General features: G+C 46.3%; 1 protein-coding gene across 4 annotated transcripts in view; it reads right to left on the reverse strand.

Moving 5' to 3' along the window:
• LOC135897427 (platelet binding protein GspB-like) overlaps positions 1–15417 on the reverse strand; it is a 218656-nt gene that overhangs the window by 27439 nt on the left and 175800 nt on the right. For all 4 annotated transcript variants that reach the window (XM_070530920.1, XM_070530921.1, XM_070530918.1 and 1 more), the window contains exons 14-15: positions 10187–12400; positions 5405–5602 (exon numbers count right to left, since the gene is read on the reverse strand). In XM_070530920.1, the coding sequence (XP_070387021.1) occupies positions 5405–5602; positions 10187–12400 (2412 nt within the window). The remainder of the gene's footprint in view (positions 1–5404; positions 5603–10186; positions 12401–15417) is intronic.

Consider the following 15417-nt stretch of genomic DNA (forward strand, 5'->3'; position numbering starts at 1 on the left):
GTTTATTATGTATATCAGCGACGCCTCTGAAAACTGCTTTAATTAGCTATTGCAATGCGTAGGCCATGATGAAACTTTACAAAAGTATCGTCAGTAGAGATGATTGGGAAGACGAATCGGAAAAACTTGTCAGTCGTGAAAGTTTATTCAAGGAAGCATTTCATAGCTTGAAGGGGTCCACAGTGCGATGAAAAGTTGCCGTCGACAGCGATCACTTGGCTTACTCACCTTGGCATCCAGTAATGGAGCGCCGCCGCTATAGCTTCGGACGTCCGCGCAGCGCTTCCCACTCTGTAACTTATCGCGCCGGCGCGTGAAAGAGCGCGCGTCACCGTAGCCGCCGTCGCGGCTACTTGCGTGAAGTTGCCTAAAATCGAGCAGCGGTGGACGCAGGCGACATGCACTAATATGAAAGATAAGGTGATTATAAGCAACACAACAATCACAACGGGTCTACATTCCTTCTCAGTGCCGCGGTTTGATGCTCTGCGGCCGCCCGCTTAGATTAGAAGAAGTGGTGAGGCTTATACATTGCTGAATAACGGGCATGTCCTCCCTCCGCATAGAGGTCTCCCGGATAAGAAGCAATACGGGGTAGGATTCCTAATCCATAAGGACATAGCGGGCAAAATTGATGAATTCTACAGCATCAACGAGAGGGTAGCAGTAGTCGTAATAAAACTCAATAAGAGGTATAGATTAAAGGTAGTACAAACCTATGCTCCAATGTCTGCAGTCACAAAGATGTTGAATTAGCGATGAGAAATGTGCAAACACGGTATACAGTAGTAATGGGCGATTTCAATGCAAAAGTGCGGAAAAAGCAGGTGGGTGAACAGGAAATTGGCAACTACGGTGTCGATTCTAGAAACGCTGGAGGAGAGATGCTTGTAGAATTCGTAGAAAAGAATAAGCTGAGAATAATAAACACCTTCTTAAAGAAACGTAGCAACAGAAAATGGACCAGGAAAAGCCCTAATGGTGAAACAAACAATGAAATTGATTTCATACTTTCTGCGGATCCCAGCATAGTGCAGGATGTAGAAGTGATACGTAGGGTAGAGTGCAGTGATCATAGGTTAGTGAGGGCCAGGATTCACCTCAATTTGAACAGAGAAAGAGCAAAATTGGTCAAGAAAAAACAGGTAAACTTAGAGGCAGTAAGGGTAAAAGCAGACAAATTTAGGCTGGTACTTGGAAACAATACGCAGCCTTAGAACAGAGAGATTATGATGATGACATAGAGGTAATGAATGAAACCGTAACGAGGCTGGCTTCAGAGGCAGCAAGTGAAGTGGGAGTCAAGGCACCAAGGCAACCAGCAGGCAATCTCTCCCAAATAACAAACGACCTAATAAAAAAACGACAAAGGATGAAAATGTCCAACAAAAGAGATAAAAGAGAATTCGCGGAACTGTCGAAACTTATTAACAAAGCGAAAATAAGCGACAGTAGAAATTATAACGTGAGAAAGACTGAAGAAGCCGTTAAAAATGGACGCAGCCTGAAATCAAAGAGAAGGAAACTTGGCATAGGACAAACCAAGATGTATGCACTGAAAGATAAGAAGGATAATATCATCAGCAATCTCGGAGGTATAATAAAAGCAGCAGGATAATTCAATACTCACCTGTACAGTACCGAGATGACTCAGGAGTACTCTATTCTAAACAATAATGAACAGTATACAGAAACTCCTCCTATAACTAGAGATGAGATCAGAAGGGCCTTGCAAGGCATGAAACGGGGAAAAACGGCAGGAGAGGATGGATTAACAGTTGATTTAATCAAACATGGAGGAGACATAATGCTAGGAAAACTAGCGGCTCTCTATACGAAGTGTCTATGAACTGCAAGGATCCCAGAAAACTGGAAGAATGCAAACATTATACTAATCCACAAAAAGGGCGACGTTAAAGAATTGAAAAATTATAGGCCCATTAGCTTACTCCCAGTATTATATAACATATTTACCAAAATAATATCCAATAGAACAAGGGCAACATTGGACTTTAGTCAACCAAGGGTGCAAGCTGGCTTCAGGAAAGGATACTTTACAATGGATCACATCCATGTCATTAATCAGGTTATCGAGGAATCCGCAGAGTACAACAAGCCTCTCTATATGGATTTCATAGATTACGAAAAAGCATTTGATTCAGTAGAGATACCAGTAGTCATAGAATCGGAATCGGATTCTAGAGCCCAAACATTTATTGGGCTCTAGAAAAGAGATCTTCGCGGCTTCAGACGGCGTCTTCCATCTTCTGATGGATTCTTCTGTCTGCAATCACAGGGTTGGTGCCCTAGTCCAAGGCTCCACTGAGTATGGCCAACCCGCGAGCTCGCTCTACTAGGCGCTTTTGGCCGTTCAAGCTTACGCTGGAAAGCATACTCTCCCACTGTTCCGCACTCGGGTTTTTAATTTTATAGATAGTTGGGGACTCAATATTTTGACAGGTGTACAGGAGGCTTACATATATATCTTGTAAAATGTCTACAAAGATTCCACAGCCACCTTGGTTCTCCACAAGAAAAGTAGAAAGTTACCTATAAAGAAATGGGTCAGGCAAGGAGACACAATCTCTCCAATGCTACTCACTGCATGCTAGGAAGAGGTATTCAAGCTATTAAACTGGGAAGGTTTAGGAGTAAGGATCGACGGCGAATATCTCAGCAACTTTCGGTTTGCCGTTGACATTGTTCTATTCAGCAACATTGCGGACGAGTTACAACAAATAATTGAGGACCTTAACAGGGAGAGTGTAAGAGTGGGGCTGCAGATTAATATGCAGAAGACAAAGATAATAATAAATAACTGGGCAAGGGAACAAGAGTTCAAGATCGCAAGTCAGCGTCTAGAGTCTGTGAAGGAGTACGTTTACCTAGGTCAAATAATCACAGGGAACGCTCACCATGAGAAGGAAATTCACAGAAGAATAAAAATGGGTTGGATCACATACGGCAGACATCGTGAGCTCCTGACTGGGAGCTTACCATTACCATTGAAAAGGAAAGTATACAATCAGTGCATTTTACCGGTGCTGACATACGGCGCAGAGACTTGGAGACTGACAAAGAAGCTTGAGAACAAGTTAAGGACCGCGCAAAGAGCGATGGAACGAAGAATGCTAGGCATAACCTGAAGAGTCAGAAAGAGAGCTGTTTGGATCAGAGAGCAAATGGGTATGGATGATAATGCAGGCAAGACAGATGACGATTATTGTTGTGTGGCAAATATACACCCCGAAGGGTGTAAACGTTTTTTGGAGTGTTCATCAAGCGTGATGAGGCCCCTCGTGAGAGTGAGGGGGAAGTCTGGTGCCACTCGGGGCACTTTTGTCATCAGCGCGCGGAGCAAGAGAGCAGCGCCCTGGTGTGCCCCGACCCCGCTCCGGCCACCTAAGCCGTGGTCCGTTTACTTTTTTGGCCGATAGTGCACGGATTTGCCTAATCTTCGTCCTTCTGGATTTAAACGTCACGTCTACTTTGTAAACTTGTCATTTTAAACCATGTACTGCGTAATAAAGAACTACATCAACATTATTAAAATTGCAGAACTGCAAGATTCGAACACAGGTCCTCTAGCACAGAAGCCCGATATTGAAACCATTATGCCACTGATGCATACGTCGACAAGCAACATAGAACGCCATTACGAACATCTTGCGGGCAAGCCAGCGCCTTCAGACGCTTGCCGCATTTCAATTTGCCCCCCTCGGCAGGAGCCGCTATTAGAAGCGACTGTGCGTTTTCGCAGAGTATCCTACAGACGCGGACGGGAAAAGCCCCAAAATAAATAAACTTTTACACTCAGTTGTGGGCATTTCACTATTCTACAGCTCCGCAGGTAGCCCATATTCACCGAGTGTAAGGGCTGCGATTCTTTTTTTTTCTTTTTTTTTGAGGAGGAGGAGGCTTGAAACGATGCGAGGCAGAAGCTTACTTAGCGCAAAGTGCCTGGAATGAGCCAATAATTTTTTTAAAAGCTGGTGCTTTTCTTCCCTGCTCTAGTACACACGCAGTACTTTAAGAGTTTCGGTTTATGTGCTGAATGAAGGCTAGCTATATGACAGCTAAAGTTTAGGCTCATACACCACAATATTTCAACATGTCGTGAATATATCACTGTACTTTCTGCTGTTTACAGCAAAGCTGTATATGGCTAGCCGATTCGTCCGTCCATCCGTCCGTCTGTCGCCTGCACGCCGAAAACTTCTCCGACGCAACCCCATGCTCATGCGCAAAAAAAAAAAATAGAGAGAGAGAGGCGAGCGATTGCCTACGCCATTAGTGACGTCGTTGCCCTCCGTCGCAGCCGAGCGCGGGCGCAGCAGTTGTTTTCCCGGCTCCGAAATGGCTAGGCCACGCGTCGTACGCATTCCTAAGGAGCGGGCAGCTTTCGATCAGGAATGCCGCGAGCAGAACCGGGAACGAGCGCGTCTACGCCGTCCCGATGCTGCAGCAGGGGCAAGAGCAGGCTCGTGCAACCGAGCGCAAGCAGCAACTGCGTACCGAGAAATCCGGCAGCCTACCAACCCGTCATTTATAGAACCGTCAGGATTAACCCAGTGATGGGTTAATCCCGGGGTCGCACATTACAGCTTCGCTGGTTAACCATCTGTACGGAGTGCCTGGGCAGTCATTTTTTTTTATTGATAGAAGGGTGGAATAGACAGAGGAGGAGGCACTCAACGTTATGCGAAGTGCTACAAACCATGCATATTTAATTCACGCTGCAGCGTAACTAGTGACATTCGATATCTATGACAACGACTATGTGTAAAACGCTTCCAACTCACTCACTTCGTCACCCTCATCAGTCCATTTTCAAGACGATTAAACCCCAAGATAACGCGATAAAAATTCTGCAGTACAAAAAAAATGTTGTATTCCTCGAGTCGCTCGGTATAGGTGATGTAGAATGTGTGTGCGTGCGTGTGTGCGTGTGTGCGTGCGCGTGTGTGTGCGTGCGTGTGTGTGTGTGTGCGTGCGTGCGTGTGTGCGCGTATGTGCGTGCGTGTGTGCGCGCGTGCGTGCGTGTGCCTGTGTGCGTGCGCGTGTGTGTGTGTGTGTGTGCGTGCGTGCGTGCGTGTGTGGGCGTGCGTGTGTGTGCGCGTGTGTGCGTGTGTGCGTGCGTGTGCGTGTGTGTGCGTGTGTGCGTGTGTGTTTGTGCGTGCGTGTGTCTGCGTGCGGGCGTGTGTGCGTGTGCGTGCGTGTGTGCGTGCGTGCGTGTGTGTGTGGGTGCGTGTGCGTGCGTGTGTGCGTGCGTATGCGTGCGCGTATGTGCGTGCGTGCGTGCGTGCGTGTGTGTGTGTGTGTGTGTGTGTGTGTGTGTGTGTGTGTTTGTGTGTGTGTGTGTGTGTGTGTGTCCGACCCCGGTGGGAAACAGGGGGTTGCTGACCTGACTGATGGAGTAGTTGGCCGCGCATAGCTCACACTCCTGCTGCAAGAAGTTGACTGCCTGGTAGATGCTTTCGCACTGCTCGGCAGCCAGGATGGCGTCCTCTTCGTCGAAGCTCATGTCGATCAGCTCGGCCACCAAATGCGCGTGCACCATGGTCGGACAGCGACCTTCCTGGACGAGTTCCTCGGCTTTGGCCTGCGGTTGAAGTGTCACGAATGTGTCACTCAAGGGTCTCGCATGTCAACATTCCAAGAGGAGGCGAGAAAACGAGGGACGCGATCGAGTCACACAGAGTTGAAAGCAGAGTAAAAAATTAAAGGAAAGAAAGCAATCATTTTTAGCGCTACAACGCTCGCTACTTTCAATGTTGTCGTATGAGAGTCGCAGCTATTGGACGCACCTTAGCAACTCCTGTCGGCATTTCGCGAACAGTTCATATTACCCGCGATGTTTCTTTCGTTCCAGGAAAACTAAAAGAACAAAAATCGGTGAGTAAAATGGGGCATTCCCTTATATGTAGTTTATATACTTTTCCCCCATTTTGCCCACTAAAAAAATAAACGCCACTGGACCGCCCACATCTTTTTATCGCTGCTGTCGAACAAAGCGGAGTGCTTACACCAAAGTTCCTGCAAATAAGAACGAAGAACCGACCATCTCTATAAACATAATAGTAAAAATCAGCTTCTGCAAAAAGAAACTCGTCTAAACTTGTAGAAGACGAATGAACGAAGGTTCTATTTTTTTTACTCTCTCTTTTATTTTTCACATTGCATCTTCTTTGTGCATAAACTGCAATACTCTGCTACCCAAAGAACGTGAGCCAGGATTTGCGTCTTGAGTACCGTTGAAGTATTTCTCCTCCCACCCCAGTGCACACATTCAACTTCGTCTGTGCAAATCTCTCGTATTTTCATCAGCAAAATTTAGCCACCGATCACCCGCATTTAGCAAAGCTTATCATGGAGATTACCAGCTGCTTCAGATTGGCGCTTATGCTTCCCTATTTTTGCAGCGTTTTCATAAGCTCACCTATTGTTTGCGAACCCTTTATCTGCACTGCGGTTAGGTTCACGCGCCGCACCATTATTGGCTAGTAAGGTCACTGCGAATCGAGCGCAGGCTGCTGATGTAATTGCGAGTTGCGTGTTTGCGTGAATATATAAAGCTTGTCTGACCACGAATTCGTTGCGCACGTGGATCCCACGAAAGAGGCCGTTTTCACAAAAGTTCGTACGCGGAAATGGTTCGTAAGAACAACTCCAGCTGTGATAGCAAAGGTGGCATTAACGAAAGTGATTGGCCCGTGGCGAACGCTTTTGCGAACAAAATGCTCAGTGAAATCAGCCGCTGAAATTCTGTGTACAGGAATCGCCAGAAGGGCTATTTCCTACTGTTTTTCTTTCGGTACGTAAGGCTGGTCACGACTCGCCGGAGTAAAAAAATTGATGAACATAAGCTGCGATCGAACCATGCATATCGAACCAAGCGTCGTAACTGCTGTACCTCGAAGATGCCGCGCGAGGGAGGAAATATGTTGTGCACACGTCGAGATCCGTGAGACATTGTGTTCAATGAGCGACATTTAAAACAACACCATCTAACCTCCTTTGTGTGCAAATATTATTCTAAAGCAAGCGTTAACTGCACAAAACAATACCTAATTGGAATTGAACATGTGTCTGCGAAATAATTAAACTTCAAGATGACAGAACGAAGTCAATGAGCTCACGATGTACAAGGTAGAACGATTTGCACATTTTCACCGAGTGCGTCTTCTCTAACATAAATAATGGCTGTTACAAATTCAGCCACAAAACTAATGTTAAACCTGCATTCTTCAGCAATTGTTACTCGCTCACATATACGAATGACACTGGGCCACCCTGGCATTCGCGACACGACCGCTTGCCGCTGTTGCAGCGTCGCGAAGAGAGGCCGAGTACATCTTCAGTTATTCACGTATGGGGGGGGGCGAATTCTCACATGACAACTGCGTCGACGTACTGCGCCCACATGGAACGTCGACACAACAACGCCAGAATGATGTAGTAGGAACCGCACTCTTGCACTCTAATAGAAGTCACGCGTCACTGTGGCGTAGTCTCCTCAATGAGGCTGATGAAGGCCTGTGAAAAGGCTCGCGCCGCGAAATTTGTGCCAGGCCATAAAGGCGCAGTGTGAAGAATTCCATTATCCTGCGGCAAGGCCGGCATCTGGTAAACCGGACGCGTTGACTTAACGACAGCCTTAGGGAGCATTGTGAAGCTGTAAGGGTGCAGATGGCGAGAGGTCATCTAGCCGACCATTGCCGAAGATGCGAGTGCGTACCAGATTTTGCGGCAACACGCATTCTTCGATGGTATCCACAAGAGAGCGAAAGGGCGATTCAAGAGGCGTACCCGCACGCGACAGCGGGTGAGCATGGCATTCGTATCCTTGTCCCAAAAAAGAAATTGAAACCTGCAGCGTGTTTTAACAGGTACGCATGGGTAAAGTGTGTGCACTTATTTTATTGGTTATTTTAATGTAATGTACCTTTAATCTATGTGCCTCATTATCATATCGTGGTTTGGCACGCAAAACACCAGAATTCAATTTCAGGTATTTATTTATTTCAATATATATATATATATATATATATATATATATATATATACATATTCGTCTTGTTCAAAGGTAAACCACTATTTGATAGCCTAGCGTTTGTTCTGTCCTTTCTGTCCCTGTATACATCATCAATCGTTCCGCTATAGAAGAATGTATTCTCTCAACCCGAACCATCTAGCCCAGTTAGTTATCCTTACTGACCAAAACTGTACTGAGGGTTAAAATTCATTGACAATATATGGGTTGATTAGAAAAAATGAGGCGTACCTTTTGTATGAATTTGTGGACGAATCATAAATTAATCACTGCTTCGCAGAATGCACGTTTCTCCGGCCGTTAGTGATACGGTTGGTTCCTTTGAAAGTGGGATTAACCTGACATATCAATTTATTTTCTCCGTTTTTTTAAACTTTTGAAACATTTCAAACATTTTAAACAATATCGGCATTTCCATGGTACATGGGTTTCTTGCTATCGATTCATCACAGGTGTCTTCTGGGTAGGTTGGCTTTTCCGTGCTACGGTCTCTTTTAGAACACCAACATGTTCATATATCGTGCTCTCAAGCTATACACACTTGGAGGCCCGCTTTTGATTTGCAATGGCTGATGCTAAGTATATCAGAAGAAGCTAAAAAACACTGACACCAAGGAAAACATAGGGGAAATTACTTGTGCTTAATAAATGAAATAAATAATGGAAATGAAAGTGGATGAAAAAACAACTTGCCACAGGCGGGGAACGATACCATAACCTTCGTATGTGAGCATTTGTTAGCTTCTTATGATATGAATAATAAATATCGCGCCCTTCGGTTAATCCCCTTTCTTCTCGTTTAACGCTTAGCATCGCGTTCATGTTGTTTTATCCGGCACTATTTTTCTTTCCACCTTTGTTGCTTATTGTTTTTTTTTTCTCTCATTTCTTTGTCGCTTGGTTCACTTGATTAATTAAATAGCAGTAATGCCATCTTAACAAATTAATGCTTTGCCGTTTCCGACAGCAAAAGTTGGTGCTATATAGCTATTTTTCACCCCAGTTTTGCTGTTTGTAGGAGTTGCAAAAAGTGCAGACAGAAAGCAAGTTTCGTTACACTCATCAACATAATGTAGCCTCCGCAGTTAATTACCCTGTTCACTCTTACCGAAGAAGATCAAAGGAGATCCTGCGCGCTACATTAGAAACATAACGGATGCCTGGTAATCGTTCTCTGCTCTTCCCTCTCGCAATATCGGATACACCGCACTTTCATTCGATACATGGTATTGGCATCTTTGTAAGGAAAACTGTTGCATCCACACTCAACAGGCTTACTAGGGAGGGGCATGGTTTGATACTGAACGAAGTGGCCTGAAGCGATTTGTTAAGCGAATGATCTCAAAACACGCGGTGGAGGAAATTCACTTTGCATATGCAATCTCAGCACTACAAGCTGTGCGCTCACTGCGTTAGATGTGCCAGCCTCTGTCGGAAGAAAGAATTTTGAAACCATCACATCAGAAGGCCATTCAAGCGCTACTGCGCTTCTTGAGATCGACCGGCCTGTGTGAACGCGCGTGATTGGAACGCCTTTTCTGTTACCTGTATTTCTTTTCTTTCCTTCTTCTTTATCTTTTCTTTTTTCTTATCGCCTTTTGTCGTCTTTGCGATCCCTATATCCCCCACCCCAGTGCAGAGTAGCAAACCTGAAACTCTCATCTGCTTAACTTTCCTGCCTTTTCTCTCTCTCGTAATACTCATACTTTGTCCTTCAGCTCTCTACCTCCTGGCTTTCATAATTTTACGCACAGGTTCTCATAGCGTGCACAAAGATGAGTTGCCGCACAAAGGAAAAAAAAATCGTTGTTTCATTGGATCACCTTGCTAGCTATGTACTAAAAGATAAATGGAGGTGTAGGACTTAATGCATCAGACCACCAATGTGTCACAGTTTGGTAGCTTCGTAAATCATGAAAATATGAGCACGGAAGAGCCTCAAAAACTTTTATCGTGGAAAATAATCATTGCGTACCTTTCTTACACTAAAGTCTTTTACTTCATTAGAACGCGTCTTTTATTTATTTATTTATTTATTTATTTATTTATTTATTTATTTATTTATTTATTTATTTATCGCAATGCGTTTAAACTATCAAACTACAAAAACGAGCGGCGCACAGTGCGGTTTACCTTGTATTGTTTTTGTTTCTCTGTGGGTAGCTTCCCGGCCGGCCTGGGTTGCACCACCTGCTTGCGCTTTCTCGGCGGCGGAACTGAGCGCAGTTTGGCGATGTTTGCTGCCACAGCCTTGGATATCTGCATGCCGGATCGGGCGTTGACGCTGCCACGGCGCTCGATCGGCTTCTGGGGCTTGACAATAAGGGCGTTGCCGTCGCGGTCCCTCACCACACAGTCATCGGCGCCCTCGCGGCTGGTGCGCCTCACCGACGGCCGACGGAGCGGGCCACCCTTGGCCGAAGACGGCGGCGGCCTCAGCGTCTCGTGCTCGGCGTTCTCGACCGTCCCGTTTGTGAGCGGGCGCTCGCGCCTCCTGACAGGTGCCGCGTCCGCGAGGCGATTTCCCAGCTTTCGGGTGACCGAGGCGGCTGAGCCCTCGCCTCCTGCGATTACTGCGCTCGCCACCTGCGCACTGGCCTCACTTTGCCGGCTCGCCGCCGAAAGGTTTTCGGCTGCTTTCACGCCTCCGTCGGCGCCGGTCAGCTCGCCGCCTTTTAGAGGTACGCACTCGGAGGACGCAGCCTGGCTGCTGCTGCTCTCGGAATTGTCAGCAGTCGCAGTTGTGGCTGAGTTCTCATCGCAGTGAACCACGACGGTCGGGGTAGCTGACGCTTCGACTGATGCTTCTGAAACATCGGTCGTCGTCTCTTTGACCACTGGCTGTTCATCTGCGCCGTCAACGATGACTGTTTCTCTTGGGCTAAGAGGCAATGAAGCCTTCGCGCTAGAAGCGCTATTTTTGCTAACCGTTTGCGTGTTTCGAGATGGACTAGGTTGCTTTCCTGGCATAGGGTCAATGCTTTTGCTTGAACTGGAGGGCTTCGTCTGGGCGTGTTGCGCGTTTTCATTTATGTCAGCGCTTGACGACTCCACGAACTTAGAAGTATTACCTTCAAGATCGCTTTTAACTTTGCCGCCTGGCTCACTGGAATGGTTTTCTTGAGGTTTATCAGCTTCTTGTGCAGTCAACGGGGTTACTTCTAATTTCGTGAGTCCAGAGTTTTCAGGCAGGGGCCCATTAGCTGAAGGTTCATGGACAGCTTCTGGCAACTGCTGGGCAGCAGGTCCTGGAGGTGCCGACATGAATGACAATTTCGCGGCGTGAATAGACTGCTTTATATTTTCAATTGCATTGCGGTTTGCAGCAAAAGGTGCGCTGTTTCCGGTAGCGTCTGCCTTTTCGAATGTTTCAGAGTCGTTTGGTGACTGATTTTGAACTATGTTTGTTTCCTTGTTTGTCACAGTTTTGCTATTCGACTCTTCCTTTAATGTTTCTGCAGCCCTCTCACCAACGGGGGAGCCCTTCACTGAAGTATTTGTCGCATCGGAGTCGACAGCTTCGGTCGTCCTGGTATCTTTCTTTCTACTCTCATTCTTAAATGACGAAAAACGGCCCAGAAACGTTTTTGGCTTTGCACCTGTTGCTTCGATTGACGTAAGGGTTTCCATGGACACGGTGGCTCCGCCGCTGCTGCTGCTGTCAAGCTGCGTCGTGTCAGATGCCAGGGTCGTCTGCGAAGAGGACTTTTGAGCCGAGGAACCTGCCCCCGTGAACTCGTCCTTTTTGGCGTTCGGACTGGGCTTCTTCGCACTGAAAACCGAAGCCAACGTCCATCGCCTCTTGCTGCCGTCGGCGGGAACGTCCTTCTTTGACTTGCGACCCTTTTCAAATTCTTTTTGGGCTTCTCGGCGGCGGAGAATCGCCTCGAGGCGAGAGCTGCTGCCGTGCGCGGCCGATGAGACGCTGCTCACTTCCGAGGTTTCCCGGTGGCTCGAGAAGGACGAAGCCGGCGAGCTGGAGCGGTCGCGGTGGCCACCGCAGAACGGCTGGTCGCTCCGGCAGCCGTGGAACGAGTGGCGCTTGGCCCGCCTCTCTTCGAGCGAGGACGCGTTGCTCGACGGCAGCTGCGACGCGGCGTCCAGGGACTCGAGCCAGTCCTTGACCCGATCCGTGACGCTTTCCTCACGCTTGTCGCCGAGCGGTGACGGCCGGCGACCCTCGTCGTTGTCGACTCCCGTGCCGGGGCCCCAGATGCGCATGAGGAACGGCTTGAGCGTGGCCTTCGTCAGCTGCGCGTACGCCATGTCCATGTTGCCCTGGTTGTCGGTTAACGCTGCCAGTATCTCTTGCCGAGTGAAGTTCCCTCTCGAACTCAGCTCCATGAACTGCGAACAGATGAAATGAAACGCATTGGAAGAACGTTCACAACGTGCACAAATAAAAAATTGCTGGCGCTACGTCTGTGGCTACCCGGAAATGTCCTTTCCCTGATTTGTTCGGGACTGAGAAACGACGGCGTTTATTTGAAGCCGCTAAGAAAATGCTTACAATGAGCGAGCAAGTAAGGGTGCCACGCCAAATATTTTTATCCGTATTTGTAGTGTTGGATCTGCGTATCGTTTCTCGTAAGTAAAGCACAAAGGAAAGCAAAACCTGTCCATGCGTGCTATGTACGAGCATAATGCAGCATGCCACCCGACGATTTTAAAAGGAATGTTGAAATTCAGCTCTTATAGGAACTTTACAAAATCCGTTGCAATAGTAACACAAACTTTATTAAACCAGCCTTTTTACTTGGTCATACCGTGAATATTCGTCAGCATACATTTTACGAAAGTGCGAAAAACTAACAGAAGCTTTGCTGTATTTACACACATCGGGGTGCTTAGCTTTACCGCCAGGTCGAGAGCAATAATTATCCGAGGCAAACGAGAGTCGTGGAGGCCTTAACAGTACGCACTTTAACAGTACGTATTTTTAATGAACTTCCCTGATATTTTTAATGAACTTGATGCAACACTGTATGATATAAATTCAAAAGGTAAAATGATGAAACATGTGAGGAAGTGGTATTCAACTGTTTGTTGTAATACGCGATTTTCTATTGGGATTCTTACGTCACTGGAAAACGTAGTACTTATTCTTTGTGTGTCAGAATATTTTACTTTTAAGTTGTATAATTTTGAACGGTAATTTTAAATGCTTCATATCTTTATTGAAAGCTGTACCACCTGCTGCTTGGCCTTGTAACAAGCACGATGCGCTTAGATTGACCAGCGAACAAGACTTCTCAAAAATGTATTTGAAATAAACTCTGATTTGATTTGACCTGAAAATGCCGGGACTTCGAAATTAGCGACAGACATGCTTCATTTCGCCAAAAGGCACGCCGTTTGCCCAAGCGTGGTTGTCTACGCGGCCGAGCGTATACCCTCGCTCTGAGATGACTGGTGGCTTTTACGTGCGCTGTCTTCCCGCGCGTATTGGAGCTCGCGTAATCTATACCTGACAAAGGCGACGTTGTAAAGCGAACGGCAGCACGAAATGTTCGCTTTGGGACAAGCACGGGCGCTCGCCGTCACGTCAGCGTTGCGACAGCGAATGCTCGCGATCATCCAGTGAGATCTGTTTATTCTTGTCTCTGCGCGCGTTACAGCGTGCTTATTCAGTTAGTAAGTCAATGCTTAACGCAATTTACATGGTCTGTAAAACTACAAGCCTTACTCGTATATCTGTCTAAATATTTTGCTTTCGCCATCAGTGCAGCTTCTCGTGCAAAACCGGGACATATTATAAATATCCTGCAGTGTATAGGTGCTGGTTCAAGCACACATGTGACGAAGTCAGCAGCGCGAATAATTCTTTATGTGGAGATACCACTGGCTTTTATCCAGAAGCAAGAACCACTTTCTAAACCAAATAGTGCAGTAGTCAACGCTGCGTACTGTTCGTAAGATGTGACATCGTGCGTTTATTCATCTTCAACAGCTATTATCTATCATCTGGCGTTCATAGTGTTCTGTTCATCTTTACCCCATGCAATGTAGAGTAGCAGGCCGGAGACATGTTCCTCAGGCCCGCGTCTGCACCTTCCTCCCACACAAGTTTCTCTCTCTCACTCACGGCGTTGGTAATTGCCTCGCGTTGCCGTCCTTTAATCAAAACTATTGTACAGTTTATTTTACAGAAGTTCGTTGTCTATTCTTGTAATTTTATCTGCGCGGCCGTGCTGTTCACTGGGGATTCATTTGACCATTATAAACAGTAATTACGAAATGAAACGTGAAGGTGTACGAACAAAGAACGCGTGCTGAAGTTTATTACTTGAAATTTCGATGCGATCGCAGCGTAACCGGGCAACAAAAGTGCTCTAGACCGACAATGAAGGGTCTGTGGATGAATCAAGCCAGTGTAAGTGCAATGGCGTATGAAGAAATTGAAATGCGCTCCCTATAGCTCAGGCTTTATTGCTCTCACGTTTCATTTCGGCAAGACACATATCGATAACGATGCACATGCAGTGATATACTGCTTATCGGAGCCTAGAGAACCTTCCATTTTTTGTACTGTGTTTGTAAGTCCATCTTATTCAGAATATTCGCGTAGCCCAATTGTCATGGAAATAAAGAACGTCAATACAACACAGTTATCTGAGTGCACACATGCCCACTTGTGTGTGTGTTAACTACAATGAATCCAATACATGCTGCACCGAAATTTGCCGTAATTAGGTGCTTTAGAATAAGGACCGTTCAATGCCTCCAGGGATCAATGCCATGTCTTTTGTAACTGTGAAGACGCGTTCAGGGGGTCTCGCAATTGATGAATAATCTGAATACTAACCTGATAGCCTTTGCAGTGCACCTCTAATGGAAAGGTTCAGATTAATCTATAAGTATTAATGCGGTAGAAAATACGTTCTCTACAGAACTAGAGGAATGCAACAGGCAAGAACTACATCAGCACCAATAAAATACTGCTACACAGCACCACGCTAAGAGGACCCTCATGTGGTTAATTTGATATTCATTCTTTATCAACTCTATGCTTCCACTTTCCTTTCACTAAGCTCAATCTTAGCGAATATCATAAGTATAACAATGCTTCAAACGAACATTTACGTTACTGGGCATGTATTACGACTTAAATGAGTTGCAAGCAACCTACTGCGTGCGTTCACGTTATCAAGGACAGTGTGCACAAAGTACGCACAGTGGAATCTAATTTGTGAAACATGTGCGTCCTCCGGATGATCGTATAAGTTTACTTCTTTCATCCTTTACTTGTGCTTGCTTGTGCTTGAGTGCTTGTTTACACTGAAACGCTTGTCTAAACTTAACATGCAACAACCGCTTCAAACATGTATGCACCTATTTACTGTAAAAGTATCCAGATACGCAGC

Source organism: Dermacentor albipictus, chromosome 1 (genome assembly GCF_038994185.2).
Source record: "Dermacentor albipictus isolate Rhodes 1998 colony chromosome 1, USDA_Dalb.pri_finalv2, whole genome shotgun sequence".
Classification (NCBI taxonomy): Eukaryota; Metazoa; Arthropoda; class Arachnida; order Ixodida; family Ixodidae; genus Dermacentor; species Dermacentor albipictus.